Source organism: Gadus macrocephalus, chromosome 22, assembly GCF_031168955.1.
Source record: "Gadus macrocephalus chromosome 22, ASM3116895v1".
NCBI lineage: Eukaryota > Metazoa > Chordata > Actinopteri > Gadiformes > Gadidae > Gadus > Gadus macrocephalus.
The window spans coordinates 5456679-5483801 of NC_082403.1; the positions used below are offsets into that span (position 1 = coordinate 5456679).

At 52.2% G+C, this 27123-nt stretch overlaps 1 protein-coding gene across 1 annotated transcript in view; it reads left to right on the forward strand.

Annotated features, from left to right (window-relative positions):
- The first annotated feature begins 5787 nt into the window (after positions 1–5787).
- The window catches only part of LOC132451013 (protein Jumonji-like), a 50090-nt gene continuing 28754 nt past the window's right edge, over positions 5788–27123 (forward strand). Inside the window, exon 1 of the mRNA XM_060043235.1 lies at positions 5788–6373. Coding sequence (XP_059899218.1) covers positions 6326–6373 — 48 coding nt within the window. The 5' untranslated portion in view covers positions 5788–6325. The remainder of the gene's footprint in view (positions 6374–27123) is intronic.

Here is a 27123-nt window from a genome sequence, read left to right on the forward strand (position 1 = left end):
GGGTTACGGGCGCCTTACGTCCTTGCGGACCCTCCTTGCGTCCAACGCAAGGGCCTGACTTGCGCCTCCCAAATATTGTAACCTTCCGTGCTTGGCCTGTTAACTAAAACCCGACGCAGAACCATAAAGGTTCACGACTGCGTCGGAGCGTCTGCGTGGTTATTGCGTTGCGGGAAGGTGGAACAATCACCCCCTAAGTTCCTCAATAACCACAGCAATAAAAAAGGGCAAAAAAAAGAACCACAACGGAAAGGTTCCTCCTCTTTGGTCGCGTTGTTGCGATGTGGCGTCTGTGTTGAGTGGAGAGCCACCAGGCAGGGACCTGAGCCACCAGGCAGGGACCTGAGCCACCAGGCAGGGACCTGAGCCACCAGGCAGGGACCTGAGCCACCAGGAAGAGACCTGAGCCACCAGGAAGAGACCTGAGCCACCAGGCAGGGACCTGATCCACCAGGCAGAGAGACCTGAACCACAAGGCAGGGACCTGAACCACCAGGAAGAGACCTGAGCCACCAGGCAGGGACCTGAGCCACCAGGCAGAGAGACCTGAACCACAAGGCAGGGACCTGAGCCACCAGGCAGAGAGACCTGAACCACAAGGCAGGGATCTGAACCACCAGGAAGAGACCTGAGCCACCAGGCAGGGACCTGAACCACCAGGCAGGGACCTGAGCCACCAGGCAGAGACCTGAGCCACAAGGCAGAGAGACCTGAGCCACCAGGCAGAGAGACCTGAGCCACCAGGCAGAGACCTGAGCCACCAGGCAGAGACCTGAGCCACCAGGCAGGGACCTGAGCCACCAGGAAGAGACCTGAGCCACCAGGCAGGGACCTGATCCACCAGGCAGAGAGACCTGAACCACAAGGCAGGGACCTGAACCACCAGGAAGAGACCTGAGCCACCAGGCAGGGACCTGAACCACCAGGAAGAGACCTGAGCCACCAGGCAGGGACCTGATCCACCAGGAAGAGACCTGATCCACCAGGCAGGGACCTGATCCACCAGGCAGAGAGACCTGAACCACAAGGCAGGGACCTGAACCACCAGGAAGAGACCTGAGCCACCAGGCAGGGACCTGAACCACCAGGAAGAGACCTGATCCACCAGGCAGAGAGACCTGATCCACCAGGCAGAGAGACCTGAGCCACCAGGCAGAGAGACCTGAGCCACCAGGCAGAGAGACCTGAGCCACCAGGAAGAGACCTGAGCCACCAGGCAGGGACCTGAACCACCAGGCAGAGAGACCTGAGCCACCAGGAAGAGACCTGAGCCACCAGGCAGAGACCTGAGCCACCAGGCAGGGACCTGAGCCACCAGGCAGAGACCTGAGCCACCAGGCAGAGAGACCTGAGCCACCAGGCAGAGACCTGAGCCACCAGGCAGAGACCTGAGCCACCAGGCAGAGACCTGAGCCACCAGGCAGGGACCTGAGCCACCAGGCAGAGACCTGAGCCACCAGGCAGGGACCTGAGCCACCAGGCAGAGACCTGAGCCACCAGGCAGAGACCTGAGCCACCAGGCAGAGAGACCTGAGCCACCAGGCAGAGAGACCTGAGCCACCAGGCAGAGAGACCTGAGCCACCAGGCAGAGAGACCTGAGCCACCAGGCAGAGACCTGAGCCACCAGGAAGAGACCTGAGCCTGCAACAGCAAATCTGTCGCCGCTCGAGGTGTCCAATTATCCGTCGACGGCATTACTGGGAATTCTCCGGTCCCCCGTGTGTGAGGTGTGAGGTGTGAGGTGTATGTAACGTGTGTGCGTGGATGCTTGTCTCAGCGGGTTGGGGGTTGTCGGTGTGTGGGGGAGGAGGGGGAGGAGGGGGAGGGGGGAGGAGGGGGAGGAGGGGGAGGGGGGGGGGGGGGGGGGGGGGGGTAGTCGTTGTGTTTGTGATCTCGACTCGTCCTCAGCACACAGTGGGGGGGGGTGTAGAGAGAGGGGGGGGGGGGGGGGGGGGGGGGTGGAGGTAGAGGTGTCGGTTAACCTCACTCTAACGAGAGTGGGTGAAATGTAAAGTCGGCATGACCTCCAACGCCTCTCTCTCCCTTCTTATGTCTCTCTTCCTCTCTCCCTGTTGCTCCCTCTCCCACTCGCAGTTGCTCTCTCTCCCACTCTCTCTACCTCTCTCTCTACCTCTCTCTCTCTCTCGCTCTCTCTCTCTCTCTCTCTCTCTCTCTCTCTCTCTCTCTCTACCTCTCTCTCTCTCTCTCTACCTCTCTCTCTCTCCCACTCTCTCTACCTCTCTCTCTCTCTCTCTCTCTCTCTCTCTCTCTCTCTCTCTCTCTCTCTCTCTCTCTCTCTCTCTCTTTTGTGGGCGTTATTTAATATCACCCAATACTCATATAACTGGGGAGGGGAGGGGAGGGGAGGGGGGAGGGTGGGCATCGGTCGGCATGAAAAGACAAAAGACAGAGAATGGTACAAGCCATTATGTTTTTTCTTTTTTACAACCTGTGTCCCTTTTCCAACCCCCCTCCCCCTGTCCACTGTCTCCAGGGTCGCCTGTTACTGTCTCGCCATGTAACACTTAGCAGGTTAATCCTTACAACCCCCTCTCCTCTCGCTGAACAATACACAGCATTTTATCAACTCTGGACGTGACGGACGTAGAGGAAGACAGAGGAGAGGGGGCAGTCTGTTGGACAAAGGAGGCTGGCGTGGAAACCCTCCAAGAGGAAATGGACATGTAATCCCTTTATTAATGCCTTGTTTGTGTTGTCATTTTATCCTCATGGATATCGTATATGGCCCATGTGAGATAAGATGATCTTTAGCGATCCAAGATAGAGGAATACAGTGTCATATCAAATGGTACAAGGATAAGTCATAAAGACAAACAAATTAACTAATAAAAACAACATTATGATAAGGTAACGTCGGATCTGAAATTAAATTTTGCAGTTGAGTCGTGTGAATTCCTTCCGTCAGCTTTGTTTTGGTACTTTGTGCCAAACATTGAGATGATTCAGATAAATCATATTTTATTCTTGGTCTCTGGGCTCAGTTCCATTTCCCAACAAGGAAGCTTTTTCTAAACGACAAGGAGGCGAAACAAAGTGACAACCGGAGAATGCATTTTCTCTTAGTCAGCCTTGTCTAGCATTGTGTGGAACAGATGTGATAACAATCGGCTAATTCTCCCTCCACTGAAGGGAACTCCTCTGGGTTTATTTGTCCATCATACAATATATTAACATTCAATCTTTCAACACAAATTTGGTCTGTTTTCTCCCTCTCCCTCTCTCTCTCTCTCTCTCTCTCTCGCTCTCTCTCTCTCGCTCTCCTCTCTCTCTCGCGCTCTCTCTCTCTCTCTCTCTCTCTCTCTCTCCTCTCGCTCTCTCGCTCTCTCTCTCTCTCTCTCCTCTGTTCAAGCTGCCCGGTGCCCCCGCCAACACACACACACACACACACACACACACACACACACACACACACACACACACAAGCACACCGTTATTGATTAATCAAGTATGTTTTGTGACATGTATGCTTAAATAGCCACAGGGAGCCGAATCTGAATGTAATCATAAGTCCCACACTGTGTTTAAGAGTTAAAGGCGCAGCCCGTACAGTATGGTTATGGTTAGGGCTCTGTGATGAGGCAGTGGAAGGGTGCCATGGTCATTTACCGTCGTAACGCTCCCAGTGAGAGCCCGCTAGCATATTAACTGTTCCACCCACAACATTATGGAAAACCAAAATGGTGTCTGCCTCCATTAGGGAAGTGTGGATAAAGCTGCCAAAACAGATAAAGATAAGACAAGATACAACACTTTATTAATACCAGTAGTCCGAGGTGACTTTCCAGCAGCAAGAGAACGAAGAGATAGTAAAACTAAGGATAAGAACGAAGTCTGCAATATATAAATATATATATATATATACACTCAATGTAAGTAGCTTTGAATCAAAGTGTCAGTTAAATGACTACATGCAAATCTAAAGTGTACACTTAATTGCTTCTAACAACAGTGGTTGCCTTGAATTCACAAACCAAAAGTCTTCTTACAGTTCTCACAGTTCAACACATGATAAAGAGGGAAGGTGTTTAAGTGGTGGTTTGAGCCGTTTATTCACAGCGCTTGTCTTGAACTTAACAGGGTGGGGTTGTTGTGATATGCGCCCCCCGCAGCGTGCAAACTGCTGGAAACTGAAGAAGAAGAAGAAGATATTTGCCCCTCAGATGCTAACTATCGATTCATGATAGTGTCAGGTTCAGCAGGGGGCCCCAGGAGTACTTTGCCCCCCCTGTGTCCCCCCTGAGAGATGGGGGGGGGGGGGGGGGGGGGGGGTCAACGGCCAGATATTCACAGCTTGCTCCCTCTCCAGATATCACCCAGGACCTAGCCTCCAGGTGGCAGCCAGGAGAGGAACTCACATGTTAAAGGTGAGAAAGGTGGACAGAAGGTGAACCTTAAAGCCCAAAGAAGAGAGGGCATTACAGAACCCGACGAGGAGACCTCCATGGGGACCATGAACCCGTGCCATTGGTGTCCTCCTGCCCGAGGCTGGGCCACAGACTTTAGATTTGGATGTGAGTTGTTGTATCGAAACAACCTGTAGGGTAGGGTCGTAGCTGTAGGGTCGGGGCTAACCCTAGCCATAACAAACTAGCATAAACCCCGGTTAAACTAGCGTAAACCGCAGTAGGTTAAACATCATGATAGCTGCTAGCTTGCTAGCGGCAATGGTATGGATTCTGTATACATGGGCAAGCGGCACAATTTAATAGAGGCACTGCGTAAATACCATGTCATGCACAAGTCTTGCTTTGGATTTATCGACCCGTCCGCTATTGATCGGGCTGTCTTTGTCCGTGCACTCATCGGAGAGTTCAGAGCTTTGATCGTCGGGAGTGTTATGCTAAATCTACATCAAACGTGGAGGGGGAATCGATAGCCCTAGCCAGCTACAGGGATGATAATGAAATCAGTATGATTGCTGGGACTCTGGTGATTATGGTCTGGCTCTCTGGTGCCCAGGCGACAAGGGTTAGCCCTCCATTGTAGCATATGGGGCCACTCTAGGGGTCTTTGGGATGGTGTGAAGAAAGCCCCCTTGCATAGAATGTGAATTAGGTCAACTATGTGGAATTAGTGATCGGGGAAAATATTGATGACAATTATTAACGCTTTTATGGAGGGTTTTTATAGGTGGTTTTTTTTCAAGATGATTTTCATATGAAAGATTGAACATACAATTAATAGGGCCTGTTTTTTAATTTATGTTCTGTTGTCCCTCTGCATTCCTCCTATTTGATATAAATGCACAGTTCTGAAAGATTGACAAGTAGACTAATTGTGGTTTTATATAGTGTGTATCTAGTGGTTGCCACTTAAAAAAGCATATTTACCTCTGCAAATTTTTTGGGAATAGCCTTTTTTTTTGTTTATCCACTCCACGGTATTTCGAGATTTGAGATGGTTGAAATTGCAATGTTGCCTGGTGCATATTTGTTATAAATTAAAATACACCTAGTTTAAAAGCTGTCTATAAACATAAGTACAGACATAAGGCATTTGGCTGATGCATTCGAAAGCACGTGTCCGTTCACCTCATCAGTTTATGCAACAAAAAAAATCATTCCAAACCTTACAATCTGGATTTTATATTTGATATTTTCGTGTGTAAGAAAAATATTGTGGTGGAAAGACGTCATTAAAAAACACGTTTGGCAAGGGACCGAGTGAAAAGGGTTGATTCCATGCCCTTTTCACTCGGTCCCTTGCCAAACGTGGTTTGAAGTTGCCGCTGAGCGGCGCGGCCCCTGATAGGCCGGTGCTCGGGAAGAAAGAAGCTCGCCTCGCTCAGTACAGCCCTGCCGCTGGAGAGTTCACTCGTCGTCTGCAAGCTCCAGCCCAAAAAATCGTCACATCGAACCCTTTTTTTATTTTATTTATTCGGTTCTCGGTCGAAACCTCACCTCGGAACAAGATGTGACTCCATGCACGACGTGTCGATATCGTGTAGAACATTAATGTCGTGCGAAAGAGCCGGGAGAAGCCGAGGCTGTTTTTTTTTTTTGCGAATGGAAGTTATTGTTGTGAATTGTTTTGACTATGTTCTGCCGAAGTGAGTTTGGCTTCAGTGAGTCTCTGCTCGAGGTCCACCCTTAAACCTGGAGTTTATCTACGAGTATTCGAGGGGGAACCGCCGAACCGGGGGATTGTGTTTGAGAAAAAAAAAAAAGGGCAGCGAGCTGTACGGCAGACCCGGGGATTTAAATCGTCATTTGGTGCGCTGCTGCTGCTGCTCCGGGAGAGGCGAGAGTCGGAAGATAGCGATTCATGTGGCCATTCTTTTTATAGCGAAACATTTTGGATTGCATGATGAGCAAAGAACGACCTAAGAGGAACATCATTCAAAAGAAATACGTAAGTAGAAACGCGTGTCTGCCTCATGGTTATGGGCATGTATGTGGCTATTTAAGTTTGCGTTTGATCGCTGTTTTCACGAAAATGCATAAACTTTCATTGCGGACGGACGGCCACCGTGCGCGCCTATGCTGAATTCGGGTCAAACTGCCCTTTATAAGATGCTTAAGTTTTCCAGTGTTTTAACAAAAGAGTAACGTGCTTTTTTTTTTTAAAGAGACAGCAATATTTATTCAGCGTCGACGTCGTGAGGGTTTCCTCGACATCGGACATTTTTTTGGGAACATTGAGTGTTGTGCTGAATGGGTTCGCTCGTTTCCATGCCCCCGGTGGGACACGTTATCCCGACGTAGCTCTGGCATAAAGAGGAATCTAGTGATTGACTTGGTTAATTGTTCTCAGAATGGCTTTGTGTGTACCCGGTGCTTCTGTTCAGAACCGTAGAGGCGATCCCTGTCTGCCATGGCTCAGCTATTCCGGGTTCCCTTTCGTCCCATACCGTGCACCGTCTCGCCTCAACTCTATCCGTTACCATAATAAATGATCGGCTTTATATACCATCGTAATTATTTAAATGGACAGAGAACACAGAGTTTGTGTGGTCCTGCAGCATGTTAACTGTGACCGCGTATGGACGCCGACACCATTGGTGGGTGGGTTGCGTGGCTCTTTAATTCGCTCCGTAAGGGTAGGAAGGGGGGCACGCAATTCAACATATCCGCTTGGTTTACTAGAGATGAAGAAGTGACACTTTGATCGGCGTCGGTAGCCTCTGCCGTCTTGTGTTTCTAATGTAAAAGAAGTCGATCGGAGTCTCTGTCGTGTGTGCCTCGTGTTGCACGTCGCCGTGTGACCTCTGTGTGCACGAATGGAAGATACTGCTGCAGTCGGGGAGAGTCCGCTGAGGCATAATGCACTGTTTTGTAATGCTCCGGGGGTTTGGCTTTCCAGCGTTTGGGTGCTAAATAGCCTACTAACGAATGCAAACGCTGAACGGTTATTTGTAAAGGCGTGCAGGGTGGTTTTAAGATGATGCAATTGTCTTAAGATTGTTCAGTCGCATTGCAGGGGCGCTTCATGTATGAAGCGATGGCAAGAAGCAACCATTTTCTCTTGCCAAGTAGGCCGAACACCGGCGAATTTATAAGGAAGGGGCTCCACATATGATAGTCACATCGCGATTCGATCGTAGTCATGGTTTCGACAATGGCGGCTGGGATTCAGTCGCCATCCATGCGTCTCGGTATTCAGCCGAGGCTGAAAGTAATCCCACGTTTCAGCATCTTTTTTTGTTTTGTTGTACAACGCAAGTTACACTGAATCGCTTCAGTCCAGACCGCACGCGTGCCCTTGGTGGGTCTAAGTTTGTAGCACTTTGTGACGTTTGATCCACACTGTCAAATGAATGATCGCCGTGGCAACACAACGGACACATTGTTGCGTTTAATTGCACATCAGGCCTATCATGTCTGGGAACGCATCCGAGCCGGAGTCACGCGAGTCCCTCCCCTCCCCCAAACGGCAAAATTTGCAGAGCCTCCAAACTAAAGCTGGCCGCCGGGCGCTCCAGTGATTCAGCAGACACGGCGAGCGTGGCCCTGTGGTCGCTGTGTATGTCCATTTAATGTCTGGAGCAAATGGCCCATTGCAACAGGTCGAGTTGCAAAATGTAACTTTTTCACTGTGTACATTGAAGCGCATGCATTGGTTTGTTATGATGCAGGACCCCTCCCTCACAGGAACAGATTTCGATGTTCGTGCATTAGTTATGTATGCCGTATTAGCCATGCTCATTACTTGGAGGGTGGATGGGTTGGTTGAAGCAGCCAGAGTACTGCTCGATGTGCTGCACACGCACGCATCTCGATGCCGCTTCCTGAAACAAAGACATTGCAGGACAATCGGCACCAATTTCCCACAATTTACTGACAACCACTCATGGGCATGAGTAATATTGCACACATCGCTACTGAAGACCCCCGTTGTTTATTTTGTATTGTTTGGTTGGACACAAACGCCGCTAGCCGCCCTCCGGTCTTGACTTATTCTCAATTAGATGCGGACACATGATGTCAGCTGACATTATTATGACTAGTTGCTACAATGGCCTCCCGTCGAATACAAACCCAGCATTTACCACTCGTTATCTGACGTGTGTCTGTGTCTATTTGTGTGTGTGTGTGGGGGGGTGAAACATCTGCCAGTGTTTTTTTTCTTTCTTTCTTTCTCCCCCTCTATTTATTTTCCTGACTGCTTCGACCAATCGGTGACCACAGATGAAAAAACAATAACAACCTGAGGGAGTTCAGTTTCTCACATACACACAGGGACACACACTCACACACAGCTTTGTGACTGTTGGGACCCTCTACTGACTATACCCTCATTTCCCCTCCCCCCACCTTAATTAGCGTAGGACAATTATACATGCTTGGCTAAACCATTTCCCCAGAAACAAGCGGGTTAGTTGTTACACCCCCACCCAAACCCACCCAAACCCACCCCTCCCGGATACACATAACAAATGCACACTATCTGCAAATGTTATTAAAATTCGGCAGTCATTAAAAGAAGAGGAGAATGGGGGGGGGGGGGGGGGGGTTGGGTGCTTGATACACAAGCAAACAAGGCATCGCAATTAGCCTTTCCTCCACGTTTGATAGGAGCCAACATGAGCGGGATGCGCGGTGCGATGGAAGCCGTGCTGTTTCAGGGCCCTTTAGTTTCCCAGAATGCACCGTCATTAACGCACAAATTGACCCAACATTTCAGGCACAAGCACGCACTTCCTTGTCTCTCTCGCCCCGTGCCTGTCTCGTCCTCTCTCTACCCCCTCCCCCCCCCCCCCCCCTTCGCTCACCGACCTTCCTCATTATCTTTAAATGAAACCCTCAATGGTTCACATGAAAATGTAATACGATGTGTTACACACCGACCTCTGTCCTCCCTGTGTTCACGGCGAGCTCCGAGGCCCGCGGAGTCGCAGCCCGCCGTCGTTGTTGTGTTACAAGCGGACCGGGCCGGCGGTAGCGTCGTGGTACCCAGTGGTGGTTCTGTCCAGCACACCGTGGGGGTGGGTTAACCAAGATAGAGGGGGAGCGAGAGACTCTGGACCGCATGGCAGAGTGCAGCGCTGTGCTGGCCAGGGCCATTTTGTGCCTCGTCGGCTCTTCCTGCCGGGCCCAGCTGGAGCTGTAGCTCTTGCATTCAAAGGAGGTGTGTGTGTGTGTGTATGTGTGTGCGTGCATGTGTGTGCACTTTATTTTTTTTTGTGTGTGGGACAAGCACAGCTGCTGCAGGGGCCTTTACAAATGTAAAGAGGCTGTCAGTGTTTGTTTCATCAGGCACACAACTGATGAGGGCCAAGCTGGAAGTGTGTGTGTGTGTGTGTGTGTGTGTGTGTGTGTGTGTGTGTGTGTGTGTGTGTGTGTGTGTGTGTGTGTGTGTGTGTGTGTGTGTGTGTGTGTGTGTGTGTGTGTGTGTGTGTGTGTGTCCAAAATAGAGAGGGGGTTCACTGGCACAGACCCTCCCCCCCTTGTTTCTCTCTCTCATACGCTCTCTTTCCCCCCCCCAACTCTGTCTCTCCCCTACTGGCTTTTCTCTCTATCCCCAAATCTCTTTCTCTCCACACACACTCCCCTGCCCCCTCTCGCCCGTTTCTGTGGGCTGTCCAAGTGTAGGGGGGGCCCCCAGCACGGGCCCCTGAAGAGTGAGGGGTCGCGGGGTTATTTTCTCCACCGTGCCCCGGCTTCTACGCGCTTCATTTAACCTTATGTTTCAATGCAAATGCTCCTTCACGCCCGCCCCGACCCCCCCCCCCCCCCCCCCCCTCACGTGCACAACATGCCAGGGGCCGCCGACAACGATGCGGTCGCCGCGTGGCCTCCCCATCGCTATGGCGACGGAGCGTAATGCGGTGCTAACTCTGCGTTTTATAACGGCCGGTTTGTTTAGCTTTGTGTGTCAGGTGACTGCGGTGTGCCGCACGGTTGTGTTTACTTTCCACTAGTAAACGCATTTAGATTAAACAGGCAATTAAATGGCCAAACAGAAAGTGAATCAAATAGTTTGTGGCATGTTTTTAAATGAATAAGTAACTAGGGACACACCTTTTCCTTGTTTCGGTAGCTGCCGTGCTCATGACTAATATAGGCTACCTATTCAATGCCCGGTTACCATGACGCCAGCTGATGATAACCCTGCTTTGAATATCCACACCTGATGCCACCAACACCTCGCCCCCCGTCTCTTTGAAGCCTTTCAGGAATTGGAAGAACAGGCTTTTGTTATCGTTGGGGTTTTTAATGGCACCACCAACTAACTACTAACTAACCAGCAGATCACGACAGGCACCCAGCTGTAGTCAATGGTTCGAGTCCCACTACGGCCACCTGCTGAGATGATATCTCCCCCCAGTGTTGTGAGACACTTTGGATAAACTCTTCCACCGACCGGCATATATTATATTAACCGCTGCCGAGCGCCGGCTGTAAAACATTTGGTTAACTTTGCATCACATTGTTTGTTCAAATTTCAAGTCGGTTCTCACAAACTGCCTCCCAGGGTCTGGAGGTCCTTGCGTAGAGCAAGGGCCCGACCTCCCTGACTCCCTCACGCTCCCCCCCCCCCCCCAGTGCCACATACACAGCCAGGGTCGGTCTGGCGGTCTGGCGATCTTTTTTTGAATCCAGCCTTATTTAAGCGCGCATTGCATTAAATCTGTGGGTGTGCAGTGAATGGGGTTTTCTGTTCCCTCTCGCTACGCCGAACAAGCCGCTCTTTGCCAGGGGAGTTTACGGCATCATTACTGGCACTCTGAACCGTTGACTTCAATTTGGGTTCATCATCAGGTGCTGGGCTCTTGTTCGCCAGCAGTGATCACCCACACGGCTCTCTCTCCCCTTGCCTCTCCACCTACATTCTTCTGCTCTCTCCACCTCCACTCCTTTAGCGGATGGTGATGTTAGCTCAGGTAGACACACACACATACACACGCACACACCCGCATGCACGCAAACGTTTGTTATGCAACGCAACCTTTTCCCCTTATCGGCTGTGGGCATTGTGCACACACTCTGAACTGGTACCCACCGTCTGCCTTTGTTTCTCTCTCACCAACATTCTCTCTCTATCTCCCTCTGTCTCACATATATAACCACACACCTACAGTCAATATGTGGGGAACTTTGTGGCCTTTGTGAGAAATAAGCCATACGTTGCTTCTCTAGCGAGGGCTGTGTCGTAGCATGGGGTGTGACTGTGTGTGGAGTGCAGGTGTGTTTTACATTGCGTAAATCTCCTGCGATTCTTCATGGTTGCACCAAGTGTGTTTGTGTGTCACGGACACCGCGTGCATTCTGCTCTGTGATTTACGTCTCCTGGGGTTCGGAAGAGAGTGTGTGTGTGTGTGTGTGTGTGTGTCCTTAAGGATCCCTGTGTAGCCGAATCAACACTTCCACTCTGTTCTCGGCTCCATCCTCACAGGCTGTACGGGAACCCATGGAAAAAAACGGAAAGAAAACTATTTGGGTCCCCAATTTATTTTTTTCCTCCCCCGTTATCGCTCCATGGAGGAGATTAAATCCAGCAGGTACTTTCAAAGATATACCCTTTTGGGTCTTTTCTCCCCCCCCCCCCCCCCCTCCTAACAGTCTTACTTATTACAAAACATCCATTCTTTCTGGCTGACCCCTGGTCCTGGCTGTCTCTAAGCCCCTCAGTGCCGTGCCTTGTTGTTGTTATGGTGGTTGTGTTGTGCTGCTGAGCTATGGTAGCGTGAGACCCGCGCATTCCCTCTATTGTGAACAACACGCGTTGGTCCAACACGCTTCACTTTGTCATCCTGTGGTCAATATCTGTCTGTCTGACCCCCCCCCCCCCCCCCCCCCTCAATGTCACACCACCGACCTGAGAATTGATCCTCAGCAACCACAGAGCACGGTGGGACAGGGGATGGGGTCCAAGTCTCTATGGATCTGTTATTACCCCCCCCCCCCCGTGTGCTCGGTGGCTGTCGGGACGTCACTTTGTACCCCTGCCAGAGGGGGCCGGTGGAAGATGGGTCAGAGTCTCTTGGGAAGTAGTTTCAGAATCAGATCTCGTTGCTGGGGGGGGGGGCTCAGAGAGGTCCTACCCCCAACATTTCAAAGATTGGCTTTCGCTACTGTGGTACGGTTGTGTTGGTTTCTACAGGAAACGGTTGTCATTCGCAAACGCTTGTGGCGTGTTCCCACGACCCACCCGCCGAGCGGCGGGAACAGGAGTGGGGTGTCGTGATTCGAGGCAGTCGTCGAGTAGTTCTGCGTACTGAAGGAACGGGCAGGCGTTCCCCCTCCCCCGTACATGGCCCTGACTGGCAAGCGAGCGAGGAGTGAAAGGGGAACAGCAGTTTGGATATCTAGATATGTGTCAGCGTTTCGTCGGCGTGGACCACCGACACAGACGTTCACAAGATGCAAACCACCGCTGTGCGATCCGCTCGTCTCAGAATGCAGAATCCCCTTTTTTTTTTTCCTGGTGCTGTTTCCCCCCTCCCTGCTGGTTTCTTTCTCCCTCCCTCCCTCCCTCCCTCCCTCCCTCCCCCTGAATCGACTCTCTTGCTGCCATTACTCAGCGTCACGGCGACGCGGAGCTCGCACCCTTCAGCGGGGTGGCGGCAGTTACCACTGGTTACCGTTGAACGGCCATGTTTACTCTCTGCTGTGCTATCCCCCCCCCCCCCCCCCCCTCCAGCTGTTTTCAGCTGGGGGGGTGGAGGGTGTTGTGTGGTTGTGTTATTATTTACTCGGTAACACCTCCAGACTCCTCAGAGACACGCCAAAGCCTTCGCCTGCCTTTGCTTCTTCCTTCCACGCTGCTCCTCTCCTTCGGCCCCCGAGCCAGCCAACTCCTCTTCCTCTCTCCCTCCCTCCATCCCTCTCTCTGCCTCCCTCTCTCTCTCTCTCTCTCTCTCTCCCCCCCTGTTTTGTTTTGGGGTTGTTTTTCACTGTGTGTTTGCCAAGGGAAACTCTGGAATCCTCTCTGGTCTGATACTACACAGCTGTGTGAATACTGCTCTCTCTCTCTCTCTCTCTTGCTCTCTCTCTCCCACCCCCTACTTGGTGTGTGTGTGTGTGTGTCTGCAATTGAGCAGATTATAAGCGGCTTAAAGGGCCCTCTTGTGATTATTCAAATGGTTGTCTGCGTGATGTAGGTCTGCTGGCCTGACGTAACCTACATGTGTTTGTGTGGAAATGTAAACAGTCCTCCGATGTATCAGCTACATCAGTGCCTTTTTGTGAACCCACAATCTTTCCTCGGCCCGTGTTTTTGTAACGCTCCGCATTTGATTTCTCCCAGGCCTCACAGCAGGGAGCCTGGAGTGTTTTAGTAAAAAGCCAGGAATGGATGCCAGACTCTGGGTTGAATATCAGGCCAGCGTCTCTTGACTGGGAGAGCGAACCTGACGAGGCCCCAAGAGCTAAAACAGGTCAGGTTAGCAGCTCTGAATGTGGTACATTAACGTAAAGCTACCGTTGTCGCAGAACAACGATAAACGACACGAACCGATGGACACAAAAAGTCAGCGACTGTATTGGAATTCACGCAATGTATACTGCTTAAAAGCTACACGTCGCAGGAGAAGTGTATCCTCCTCTACCAATATACAGCCATGATCCCACCGGAAAATGTGTCTTTCAGCTGCGGGCTAGATTGAAATTGAAATACTGAAGAGGCTGGTTGGCATGTGATGCAGCCTTCCACTCTACCTTTCACCACACGTCCGTGTTCAGGTGCTGGGCGGAGACGAGGCCTCCCCTAGCCAGATTGACTGCACCGCCAATCAATAGTCAGTCGCCCGGGCACTGTGTACACACGCACCTTTATAACTCTCTTGCCACGGTTACCACGGTGACCGTAGAACACGTGCGCCCGTGCACGTGCACACACACACCCGTTTGCGTGCCATAAGTGTGGAGTTGATGCTGGGAGGGGGAGGGGGGGGGGGCTATGCCAGGGACCCTGTTGCTATGGCAACCGACACTGTACTTTTTATTTTATTAAATCCTCCCCCCCTCCCTTCACTCCTCGAAATGCTCAAAGATCCCCTCAATGGCGTGAAAGTATGTTGAACCTTGAGTATCAACCTGGATGCGTGGGAGTTATTACCGCGGTCCATTCAGTCGCAGGAACGAAGAGGTACGCGGCGCTCGCCGTCTGGGCCGCTCGGGTCAGCCTCGGCGATGCTCAGTCGCTGACTCTGCCGTTGTCTCCCTAAGAGAAATAAGATGATGTTCTATAGCTCCCTTAATGTTCCTCGAGCTGTCACCCTGGGTCAGTGTTTCAGCCTGCAGTTTATAGCTCTCTCATCTGTTTCTGTTCTGCTTTGCCGTTGCTGGTGGCACTCAATCTTTTTTCAAACCACACTCGGCTCGGTTGTTTCTTTTTAACGCTGTGACACGGCTCATTATTTAAAGACTGTTCAGTTTCCTGGAGGACGAGGTTTGCCAAATGATCTACAGATTATACAATCGTAGCCACCCAGCGCCTAATTTAAAGGGCAAGGAACAGATTCGGTTGAACTGTAGACCAACCGACCTCATACGACTCGGCCTTTTTAATGTTTAAAGCGGTTTGGTTTGAGTCACTCGCACACTCGAGTCACGTGACCAAACAACACGCGGTTATGACTCGGTCGGTGGGCATCGGGGATTCAGCGGGCGAGAGATAATATCCCCCCACTGCCATCTACGAAACCTCAGCCGATATATAAACGACAATAAAACGCGCGCGTTCCGCACAATAGACCCCCGCTAGACCCCGGTGTAAGCGCTCACTCTGCTCTCTCCCCCCGCGCCACACGCTCCGGAGTGGCGCTAACTTAATTTATTTAGCTTCCCACCACCCATGCTCCCCCCCGCCTGCCCAATTACCAGCTGTAGCTCTGCACCGGGTGCCTCTCTCTCTCCCTCCCTCCCTCTCTCTCTCTCCGTACCCGTCTCTTGCTGTCCCTCACACGCCCTCGCACTCTCTCTCTCTCTCGCTATCTCTCACGGTTTCGCTCCCCCAGCGTTCGCCTTCAGTCTCTCGCTCGATTGTGATCTCGCTTTCGACCGCTCTTCCTCACTCTCTCTGATAGTCTCTCGGTCTCTCTCTCTCTCTCTCTCCCTCTCCTCCGTCCCGACCCCGCCCACACTCTTCTGTAGTGTAGTTGCTGCTCCGAGCTGCCCCCCCCCCCCCCCCCCCCCCCCCCTCCCCCGGACGCCACATTAAACGGCCCTCATGCATCACCTTCATTCTTCAGCCATGCCATTAGTCCCCCCCGCCACTGTTCCCTCTCTCTCGTTGTCTCCCCCCCCCCCCCCCCCTTGTTTCTCTTTCTCTGTTGCTGTGCCCTGTCTCTTCCCTTCCTGGGCCCCGTGTGTGTGTGTGTGTGTGTGTGTGTGTGTGTGTGTGTGTGTGTGTGTGTGTGTGTGTGTGTGTGTGTGTGTGTGTGTGTGTGTGTGTGTGTGTGTGTGTGTGTGTGTGTGTGTGTGTGTGTGTGTGTGTGTGTGTGTACAGTGTTGGAAACAGGGATCCCAAGCGCCGGAGAGGTGAAAATCATTTTGTAATTGCCTTCTTTTCTTTTTTCTTCCGCACCAGCAGTTGTGCTCTAGAATGGACTCCCAGGATTACTCTCCAAGTCCCTTAAATCCTGGCTTTGTTTCACACACACGCACGCCTGGACGCACACACACACACACACACACACAGCCAGTTTTACGGCCGTAGACACAGAAGAATCCTGAGGTGACCGGGGTCAAGTATACATTGTGTTGTAATATATCAAGAGGCCTGGAACGCAAGCGCCTCTACTTAGCCTTCATTTATCCATTGCTGCTGGGTTATTTAACTTTCACTCTGTATTTTGCAAGGGTAGGTTTTAAGTGTTTATTTATCTTTGGAGAGTATATTTTCGGCAATATTGCGCTATTGTTGGTTTTAAGTGTGTATTTTGGGCTAGTGTGTTTTTTCAGTATTTTGAGCATGAGCAAGTGTAGTTGTTTAGCATGGTGTCGGTTCCCTGCATTTGTAGATTTGTAGCGTGTCTTTAGGTGATGTAGACTTGTCTAAAGTGAAGTTCATGTGCGACGACACTGGCCTGTCCTTCCTGTCAACCGTCAGCCCAGCCCAACGCTGCGGTGTCTAAGCCACCGCACTCTCTGGTAATCTTATCTGCCTGCACAATCTGCATTAAGCCTGGCCTGCAGTCCCTTAACCTCTTCCAGGCCCCCCTTTTGTCTGAGCTCAACACGTTTTCTTTAAAAAGAAAATGGTTTTCTGCTGTTTTTTTATTTTGAACAGCTTAGCTTAAGAAGGCCTGACAGTTGGAATGGGTCAAACTACCAACATTTATTATTTCACCACAAGCCCACACAAACCCTCTTTTTTGCAATAAACTCTTTCTAAGAATTCTGTTTTTCGGAAAAGCACCCTGCTGCGTGGACCTCAAACCCACTTGTGCAACGCCGACTGACGGTTAAATGACCAGGTCATCCCCGTGGTCTACCTCAGTCTAGTCCCTGGCCCTATCAGGGCGTCCACCCTCCTCTCTCGGTCCAACGCCACCCCTAGGCAGACTCTCTCCACTCTGCCGCCTTGCCCCTCTTCTCGACGCGAGCGGTCCAACGCCAGTTGCGCCGAGCCCCGTTACACCCCCCCCCCCCCCCCCCCCCCTCTTACCAACTCCCATTCTCCTCCCACCTCCGCCCACCTCCATCGGCCACTCGATCCCTCGCCCATCCCAGGGCTGCGTTGCCTGGCTGTGCGGACGCCCGGTATGCCGTGGCCGCTGCTGCGGTAATACCCTAATCATTTAGTCTCCGTGCCCGTTGTTCTGGCGACCGCCATCTGGAAAGCCCCCCCCCCCCCCCCACCCCCCCGCTCGCGCTCATTTCGTGAGCGACCGCGGTGGAGCCGGCAGCAGTGATGTTGCTTTGCTGTTGCCCGTTGGGCTGTCTGTCATGTTTACCGGCGTTCATGGAGCTCTCTCTCTGTGTTACGCACACCGCCACTCAATGGCCTGGAGGCTATATATAGCTGTAGAGTTATCGTACTCGTGTCCCGTCTGTGAGTTTGATTATGAATGCTGAGGTAGGACAGGAGCAATACAGAAACTTGTTGGCACTAAGTACTTTGATCTGTGTGGTGGGGTGACATGGCTTAGAAAGTTGTTTTTGAATTTCAAACCTTTTATTGAATTGAGTCATCATTTCACAAGCGAGCAGGTTATGACTGTAGCTTTACAGTAAATGTGGTGCTTTTATATTGTTTATTTTGCAACGCTGCCACTGATACCCCCCCCCCCCCCCCCCCAGGGGAGGATCATGGGAAATGTAGTCCGTCTTAAATGCCTCCCTCCTGCTGCTCTGTTCTCCCTGTAGCCAAACCACCCACGCATGCTGTTTTTTCAATTGTGTTCGCTTGCTTTACCTCCTTCGCAATCGTTTGCTACATCATCATCATCATCATCATCATCGCGGTGGCTTCTAGGCGAAGGGTGCAATCTGCCATTGTCAGAGTAATGGGACATTGATTGAGATGAGCAAAGCTGGCGTTGGCCATTATTCTCCGCCGAGCGGCGTATTGGATGTATGTTACTCCACAAACCACAAACTACACTCGCGCCAACGTTAACTTCACGCCGTACATCACGGGCAATCTTCTCTTCATTTCAACCTAGCGTTTTTAAATGTCCGACGTGGCAGAGAGCTCGACACCCTTTAACATCGCCGGGTTTAACATCGCCGGGTTTAACATCCCGGGCTTGTCCCAAACGAAGTCTTTTTTCTTATACTTTTTTTAACGTTATTAATTTTTTTTTAAGAATAATGTGCATAAATCTCCCTTCCTCGCGAGGGGAGGGAGGGGGGTGTGTGTGTGTGTGTGTGTGTGTGTGTGTGTGTGTGTGTGTGTGTGTGTGTGTGTGTGTGTGTGTGTGTGTGTGTGTGTGTGTGTGTGTGTGTGTGTGTGTGTGTGTGTGTGTGTGTGTGTGTGTGTGTGTGTGTGTGTGTGTGTGTGGAGAGCTTGGCCGGCGCGCTGCGTGCCATTGGCCCTCTGCGCGGGTGTTTACGGCCGGATCACTCAGCAGAGCCACGGCACCGCGGGAGCGTCTGTCACCCGGTGGCAGGCGCTGCCTCCTCAGCCTGCCCAGAGCTGACGGACTGACCGCAGGCCAGCTGGAGAGGAGGAGGAGGAGGACTGACTCAGGGCAGGACTCACTCTGCGTCTCCCAGCTCCTCTAATGGCCGTAGGAGGGGCTTCTGAGCGCCGTCCGCGCGAGATTGTTTCTCTTTATCCGAGGTCGACGGGGGGACTGTGTTCTCAGTGGGTCGCCGCTCTCTGTAACCCTACATTTTCTTCCCTCCTACCTGATTCTATACCTCTCTTTCTCTCCCTCCTCTCTCTCTCTCTCTCTCCCCCCTGCTCTTTCTTGCTGGCTCTCCCTTCCTTTGGCCTGTAGGTGTTTATCAATGCGGCCATTGTGAGGGCTGAATGAGCAGAGTGGCTCATGAGACCGCAGTGACAATGGGCACATGCCCCCCCCCCCATTCCCCTCTGTAGCCTGGGTGTGTAGCTGGGATTCTGGGTGTGTAGCTGGGACTCTGTGTGTCTGGGGGGTGTTTTGTGTGTGTGTGTGTTTCGTGTGTGTGTGCGCTTGCTTACGAACACTTTGGCTTTCTTCATTCATTTCAGCGACAGGTGTTGCGGTTGAAATAATACCGACCAACGCCTACTCGCAATCCCGACAGGAAAAAATACAACACACACAAAACGCGCCCACACCCCGTCTGCATGGTAACACAACACGGGCGCGTCTTCAATCAATCAGTTATTACCCTAAAACACCAGCGCCGCCTGGAAAACACCTTCCACCTCCGGAGGAGAAAATGGAGGATGTAACCGACACCGGTAATCTTAACAGGAACACAACTGCCCGTTCGGAAACTGCTGAGAGACGCCGGAGATACTGGATACGTCTTCTATTTTTTTTTTTGGTCGTTTTTTTCATTAAAGTTTGAAATATTGTTTCCAAGGCGACGTCTGGCATTTGGGATCAGTAGAGTGAGTGCAGTTCATCATCACACCACCAAAGCGCTGTGCGATGCCCTTTCCCCCTGCCCGAGGTGTTTGTCTCTCCTACCCGGGGTGCAGCCTGATCCCGGGCAGGAAGAACTCTATTCTCTCCCATCATTTTTCTTGTTTTTATTTCGTCTTGTCAAAAGAGAAAAATCTGCCTGCGGGGCAGTTTTATAGTCGAGATAAAAGAAAATGAGCTGCTGGCTCTCCGACTGTTGGGCTGTGGACAAAGGAGTGTTTTGGCGGGCTTGACGCGAGGCAAACGGCACAGAGTTTAGTAAACAAGTGCAAACGGCACACACTGGCTGTGTGTTAATGTTGTCTCAGCGTTTTAGTCTGTCGTGTTTCTGACTCACTCACTCCCACAAGATGGCTGCTATGTGGGCTGCGTCTTTTACTGCTTGGCACCTCCGCCCTCCTGAAGGGACAGGCCTCTTTGTTAGTGCCTCCCTACCACAGGAAGGAGCTGAGGAGGAGGAGGAGGAGGAGGAGAGGGGGGGTCCACATGAATGAACACCCCCCCCCCCCCCGCCTGCCTTTCCTAAACATTAACCTCATGAGGAGAGGAGCGATGGTCTTCATTACTCTGTTGACGGCGAGCTCCGCGGACGCTCCGCTCCTCCCAGAACTAGGTCAGCACCGACCGCCCCCCACTCCAGCTCCAGCTGTTTGCGTACACTCGCAGTGATGACCTCCCCGACGGCCCCCGGGAGAGAGTTTGTTCTGGCGACATAGCTTTTCAGAAAGTGTGTGTGTGTGTGTGTGTGTGTGTGTGTGTCCCCGGCGGTGCTCTGCCTGATGTTGCCGTGAGCAACAGGGTCTCTGCAGTCATGTGTGAGCTGCAGAGAGAGAGAGGAAGGGAGAGACCCCTGGACGTGGACAGGGGAAATATTTGCCTGGGTGGGCGATCGAGAGTCGAGAGTGATTGGCAGAGGAGGGCGAGGCAGCACTGAACGCTGTGGAAAGACTGGCAGATTGAAAAAAAAAAAAAAAAGGAGAAGTCTGCCTCGCTCTCTCTCTCCCTCCCGCTCTCCCTCCCGCTCTCTCTCTCTTTGTATGTCTCCCGTGCTTCATTCACTCTCTCACGCGTTTCACAGCACGCTGCTGTTGTTGGGGAATGGCTCCGTCGCTCCGCCCACTCCCGACCGGCAGCCAATCCACGGCTGCTCCTGCCGCTCACCTGATCCGATTGGCTGGCCCTTGTTGGCTGGTGAATTAAACGGGATTGATGGGTAATCTGGGCGCGGGGGGGGGGGGGGGGGAGGGGGAGAAGGGGAGTGCGGGGCCCCAGAGTAGGGGCAGCAGAAGGGGGCTTAGGCCACCGGGTACTGGGGTCCTGGGTGCTGGGCTAATTCTATTAATTCTATTTCAAATCTATTATCAGCTGTGTTTCCTTTGTTTCCCCCCCCCCCCGCCCCCCCCCCACTCAGTTAGTCCACCTGTCCTCTATCGGCATTCTGTCCCGGTGTACAAGTCACGGCTTCACCTTTTCTGAACAAAGACACTCATCGGACAAAGGGTAACAATAAAATATCTGTTTTTCAGAGTGGTCGGTCGTTTACTTGTGTTGTCGCAATTAAACTGCAACAATGGTGAGGAAGATAAGAAAAAATAACACGCCCCGCCGTGGATCCTGCCAGATTTTAAGCGCCGTCGCTTCGGAGTGTAGGGGGAGGCGACGGGTTCAGGGAGAGGCGCGACAGAGACGGGAGACGGGAGACGCCGGCCCCCCCGGGGACGTCCGCGGGGTCGCACCTCTCCCCCTGGGCATTGTCACGGCTCTAAATGACTAATGGGGGGGGGGGGGGGGGGGAAGTGAAACCAGAGCCGGAGCCCTGCCCGGTAATGAGTGCCAAGCCGAGGGCCCGGGCCCACTGTACGCCGACACAAGAGCCCGATTGTGCGCTTTGTGCCGCCTTGTGAATCTTGGACATCGCTCCTCGCTCGCCCCAGCCAGAGGGAGACGAGAAGTACACGGGTTGGACGAAGTCGTCGTCGTCGTCTTTGTCGTTGTTGTCATTGGAAGGGCCTCTGCTTGTGTCGTTGTTGGTTTGCGTTCCTAAGAGCGGGGGCTTAGGTGATTAGACGCGATGGCGGCCGGGGGCCACGTGGTCTGCGAGCCCGGCTGTAAATGTTCAAACGGGTTGACATGGGGATTTACATATAGCGGGGCGACGCTGGCAATTACCAACGACAAATCTTGTTGTCGTTGTCACGAAGCACCAATGTGTTTCCCTCCCTCTCTCTCTCCCTCTCTCTCCGTCTCTCTTTGGCCGTCTCTCTCGCTCTCCCGTGTGTGTTTTTTAATGTATGAGCTCGCATTGTTTTTCCCTCCCGTGCGTCGCACCGTAAGACGCCGTAATCTCCCCGGCACACACCGTGCTAGGTCCACACGGGGACCAGCGAGCCATCAAAACCGGCGGGCCATGGAGCACCTTTTTAAAGATGGCCATTCGCTTCCCGCTGGGTCAATACAATATTGATTTGTAAGCGTTTCGTTTTGTCAAGAGCACCCCCCCCCTCTCCCCGCTCCGCACCGTACCCTGTCGTCGTACCGGCGTTCGACTAAATAGTTGTCACCGGTGCGTTTTGCAAATCTGTTTTCATATTGTCGGGCGTTTGAGTCGGTGCTCGTAGTAAGGCTTTGTATGGCTGCTGTGAGGGGGATTACCATGTGATGGATTCCTACATATTCATGTTTTAAATGACCCCGACTGCCATAAAAATTGATTCCATTAGCGGTGCTTGCCGTTTCCGCTCTGAGCCGGTTTACCAATTCAAGAGCTCTCCACGTTTTAAAACCCTGATTTCGAGCGTGATTGTTTTTCCTTTTTTTTCTTCTTCTTCCATTGTCTGCCACTCTTGTTCTCTTTGGATAAACGTAGAAATAATTTCAGTCTCTCTGCCAGACGGGCTCTCTCTCTCTCTCTCTTTCTCTCTCTCTCTCTTTCTGTCTTGACATTTCCTTTCTTAGTTTCTTTTCCTGTCCTCTCTGAAACCACTCTCGCTTTCAGCGGCGGCCGTGACCTCCCCTGGAGGCGTCGAACACTCTCGCACACTCACCACAAGGTGAGCCGTAATCCTCCCAGCACCCACTCCCACAGCCACCCACCTCCTGGACCTGCTACCTGAATGGAGGCAGGGCGGAGGGAGGGAGGGAGGGAGGCAGGGAGGCAGGGAGGGAGGGAGGGGAGACGGCTGGGGGCAATGATCCAGCCGCTGAGAATAAGCCCCGGGAAACGCACTGGCCGGCGAGTTAATAATTCAAATCGGCAGGAGGAACCACATCCATGCTCCACCCTCAGGGCCTCCCCGGGAGGCAGGGGGGGGGGGGGGGGGGTCCCCACCTAGCTCAGGTCCTCTGTCTCACTTCAGAACAGCTGCCTGGGCACTTCGTGTTTTGTGGGGGCATTATTATACTGCTGCTGTTAAGCTGGGCATACAGTTTTGACTGTATGTTCTTTTTTCAACTCCTCTTGATTGGAATTTAAACGCAAATCATGCAAAATATTGTGATTTTCCACAGGAATCATTGGCAGTTAGAGTGAAATTACTTGGGGGGGGGGGGGGGGATTTGCATTTAACCATCAACAACATTTTATGGGACGATAACGTGTACAGCATTCGGAACGCGCATGTGAAGTGAGTTATGTCTCAACATAAGAAGTGCATTAAGCCGTACAATTACATAATGTTTAATAAGCAAAAGGTCTCGTCTAGGAGGAAGTGAAGGCCTGGCCTAGTGAGTGTCATTGTTGTATGAAACAGACCCCACTCTTTATTGTTACTAATGTGGGTTTCCCAATGTTGATTTCAGTCATCTTTTTTTCTTCGCTGCAATGCTCTGAACACTTCCCCCTCCTCTCTCGTTGACTGGAAGTCTGTCTGAGGCTTCACGCGGGTTTCACTATGAGATCACACACGCGCCGTTGCTAGTTCACAGAAACAACGGCGCGTGAGAGAGGGATTTTTCGTTGTGAGTCGTTGTTTCTTCAATTCTTCTCCCATTCTGCCGCAATGACAGATTAGCGAGGTTCTCTTGGAATAACCGCAGCCGCTCCTGTCCTCATAGAACGACCCACCGGTCGTTCTATGGGCCCCGAGTAGTCATTGCTCTACAAAAGGAGAAATGTCAGCAGGCTGCGTCTATGTGCCCCGCTATATCATTAGAGAGTGGCGGGGCGTTCCTGTGTGTAGGTGGACGCAAAGGGCATGTGTTGTTGTGTCATGAAAAAAAAAAAAAAATAGGTACTGTTATTAGGTATACCGAATGACACACGCATGCACAAACACGCACGCACACACTGGTACTGCCATCTGCCGAGATGTGTTAAAAGAACATACAATAAATCTGTCGCATAAAGGTGTGGTTATTATTAAGCAGAACGGTTTCAGGGCTGAAACCAAAAAATGTGTTGAACTATTCCCCAACTGCTATTTTGACTAGAGCTCATTGGACGGCGGACTTTAAAGGGGAAGCGAAAAACAGGCAAGCAAACTCCAATGTCCAAATGAGTTCTCGTCTGTGGGTCCTCCCTCGTCTCCTCGTTCTCCTTAAAGCGCCGGCGAGGCGATGGCGTCGTCCCAGCACCGCGTGTCGCGTGGTCCTGCGTGCTGGCCCGCTCACAATGGCCTCACTGTGCGCCCGGCGGCCATTGAACCCGTGCAATTGGGTGCTCACCGCCTGTCCGGTCTTCCTGGGATCATTCCCCCACCTTTCCAGTGTTTCTTTAAGCCACGTAAAAGACCCGAGCGCCGACTGCACTGGAGGACTGTCACGGGCCTTATTGACCTAGAGTGGCCATCTTTGTTCCAAGCGATCGTTTAGAAACAAGATGGCCGCGAGTTGAATGAATTGAATAAATAAGGCCTGTTTTTGAATGTGGTCCGTGTGGTGCTGGGCTATACCCCAGCACACGGCTACCTCGCCTCAGAATTGGCATCCGAGACCCACCACATCCAGTGTGGGGAGCGGGGAGGAGGGAGGGAGGGATGGAGGGAATACCTCTCATGTGGTCCCCTGTGTGGTCGGTCTCTCTGCTCGGCCTGTCTGAAGGAGTTAGTTCACGTTTGGTCTGCGGAAGGAGAAACGTGGACGAAGGGAAAGATGAGAGGGATAGGTCATGGAGAAAATGATGAGAGAGGATGGGCTTGGGGGGGGGGGGGGGGGGGGGGCAGGCAGCCTCGACAGTCTGGCCACAGCCTCTCCAGACCGCCTCTCTGCTTCTACCTCCAAAGAAGGGTTATTTTTATCTTTAGTATTTTCGTCGGTCAAAAGTCCCCGTCTCTCACCCCCTCCCCTCCCACCTCCGTTTCCTTCACAGAGGGCATGCAAGGTTCACAGGCACACATTAGTTCATCCGTGAGTTCGACAATAGAAGAATGGTGTGTGTGTCGAGGTGTTGAATGTCTAGGCCGGCGGGAATATCTGGTGGGGTTCTGGCGGTCCGTTATGGTAACGTCTCGTGGCTATGTCCCGGTGTTGTGTTCAAGTCGAGCCGGGCAGCTAAACCCGGAATGTCTGGAATGTCTACCTAGCCCTCGGTGTCTGCGGAACGAGGCACAATCTCCCTCGCTCGGCTGACGTGTGCGTTTTAATCTCATAACATTACCCTTCCTTGTTGACCTCCCCGCCACCTCTCTCCTCGACACGCACGCACGCACGCACGCACGCACGCACGCAACCTCTGTCCACGTTAAACCGAAAACAGGGCTCATGAGGAATGATGGTGTTGTTCCTGCGGGGACGTCCGGGCGCATTCCTCTTCACCACGGCGTGAAGACGAATTGATCGGTAGTGACCTTTTGTCTTTCGCTGAAGACCCAACAAGAGCGAAGGGGCGGCGCCCTCCCCTTGGCCCGGATTAAACCACCGCAAATCATCTATCTGGCACATTCCTCCTGCACAACCAGGGTGAGGTTACACACGCATGAGGTCCTCACATGACCCCCCCCCCCCCCCCCCCCCAGATCCGATGGAGCGCCATACCAAACTCGAATAGGTGGTCTTGGCATCAGCCCACACGTGTTTAAGTGCACTTTGTTTCATGTCGCTGTGGCCTTGTAAGAGTCTTAGAGGTTTAATTTCCCTTTATCAAAAGGCACTCTGAGGCTGTGGCTGGGTGTGGAACCTCGACTAGAACCAGGAAGAAGATATTTTTGGGGCCAAGAGGAAACGGTTTCCTCCCTCGAATAAGCAGACCTCAATCAGAAGGAAGTGGGGGGGGGGGGGGGGGGGGGTGGCGGTGAGAGAGGTCGACGACGGGAACGCAAACACTTCGTCCGGCCGATCCTTTTAATCAGCCGAGTTTAACTGACAATATGCCCCCAAGAAGGCTGACTAAAGCACACACTGCCTTTCTTCTGCGTTCTCCACCCGACCGTGAAGAACGCCGTTCCCTTGAGAAAACGTCCGCTCCAGTTCATCAGATAATGACGCAGGCGCGCATCAAGGGGCACAATGAGTCACACTTAAAAAAAACTTTTATTTTGAAAGGTATTCTTCTGACAGTAGTGGGTCACTGGACCGCGGCCCTGACACCGCTTTGAGTCAGCAAATAGTTTCCTTCTCTTCAAACACGGCCGGTGATGGCATGCTTTTGTAGGGGTTTGCTTGAAGAGGGCCTCTGCTCAACCTTTTTCTCTCCCAAAGCGAGAGGGAGAGGAAGAGGGGGGAGGGAGGGGAGGAAACCCTCCGAGGTATTTTCCCTGCGTGGGTTTTGTCGGGGGGGGATGATGTCACCGGGAGCCACACAGACAGGGGGTTGAAGGAAGTGCTTTTAAGTTAAAATTCCCATGAGGCCGGTGTGACCTGATTGGTATCGGATCGGCCGTTTCCCTTTTTTTTTTTTCTTTTTTTTTTTCGCGTAATTTCCTCAGAAGCCAGCGACTGCTGTCAGCGGTGTTGACGTTTCTTGTTGGACCGGTGCGCGTCGACGAGGGACGCGCTAATGATTTAAAGGCTCCTGTCGTAGCGCGGCCAGGGCCCCGGCCCTGCTCGTACCTGGGTTTATCAGGCTGAGCGTGTGGAGGGTTTGGCCCCAGCTCGTCCCCCCCCCCCCCCGTGAGCTCCATGCGTCACCGAGAGCACAGCAAGGCGTGGACCACAGTTAATGTTTTCCTAATAATGGCGTTCAGGTATTAGTATCGGCAGGCGGGAAGAATGGCAGGGGGTGGGGGATTAACGGCTCCCGCCGTGCACTTCAATGCCCCTCCCCGATCCGTCACCACGGCAACCCAAAAGTATCAAACGTCTGATTACTTTTACTTTGAAGGCGGAAAGGGGGGGTGGGGGAAGATGAATGGCCTCTGTCGGAGCGGGAAGCCTTTTCCCGGTGCGTTTACTCGTCGGTTGGGATGGGAAGCACTCTTCCTAAAGCCAGTGCTGGAATGCAGTTTATGCTACTCGGCTGAAACCCTGATGCTCTTATATGGATTTATAGCGAGCTCGCTAGTTTTTTTTCTCTCTCCTTCTTGTCTTGCAGAGGATTAGTCCAAAGCTCTTTTTTTTTTTTTGGGCTGGAGTATGTACGATGTTTAGAAACGCACTCGCACCCTGGCACAAAGAGCATGGCTGGGGGGTCTTTTGTCAAAGCGAGACGCCACTTCTTGATTCCGTTTGTTTAGTCTCAGGATGGTCGACAGGACATTAA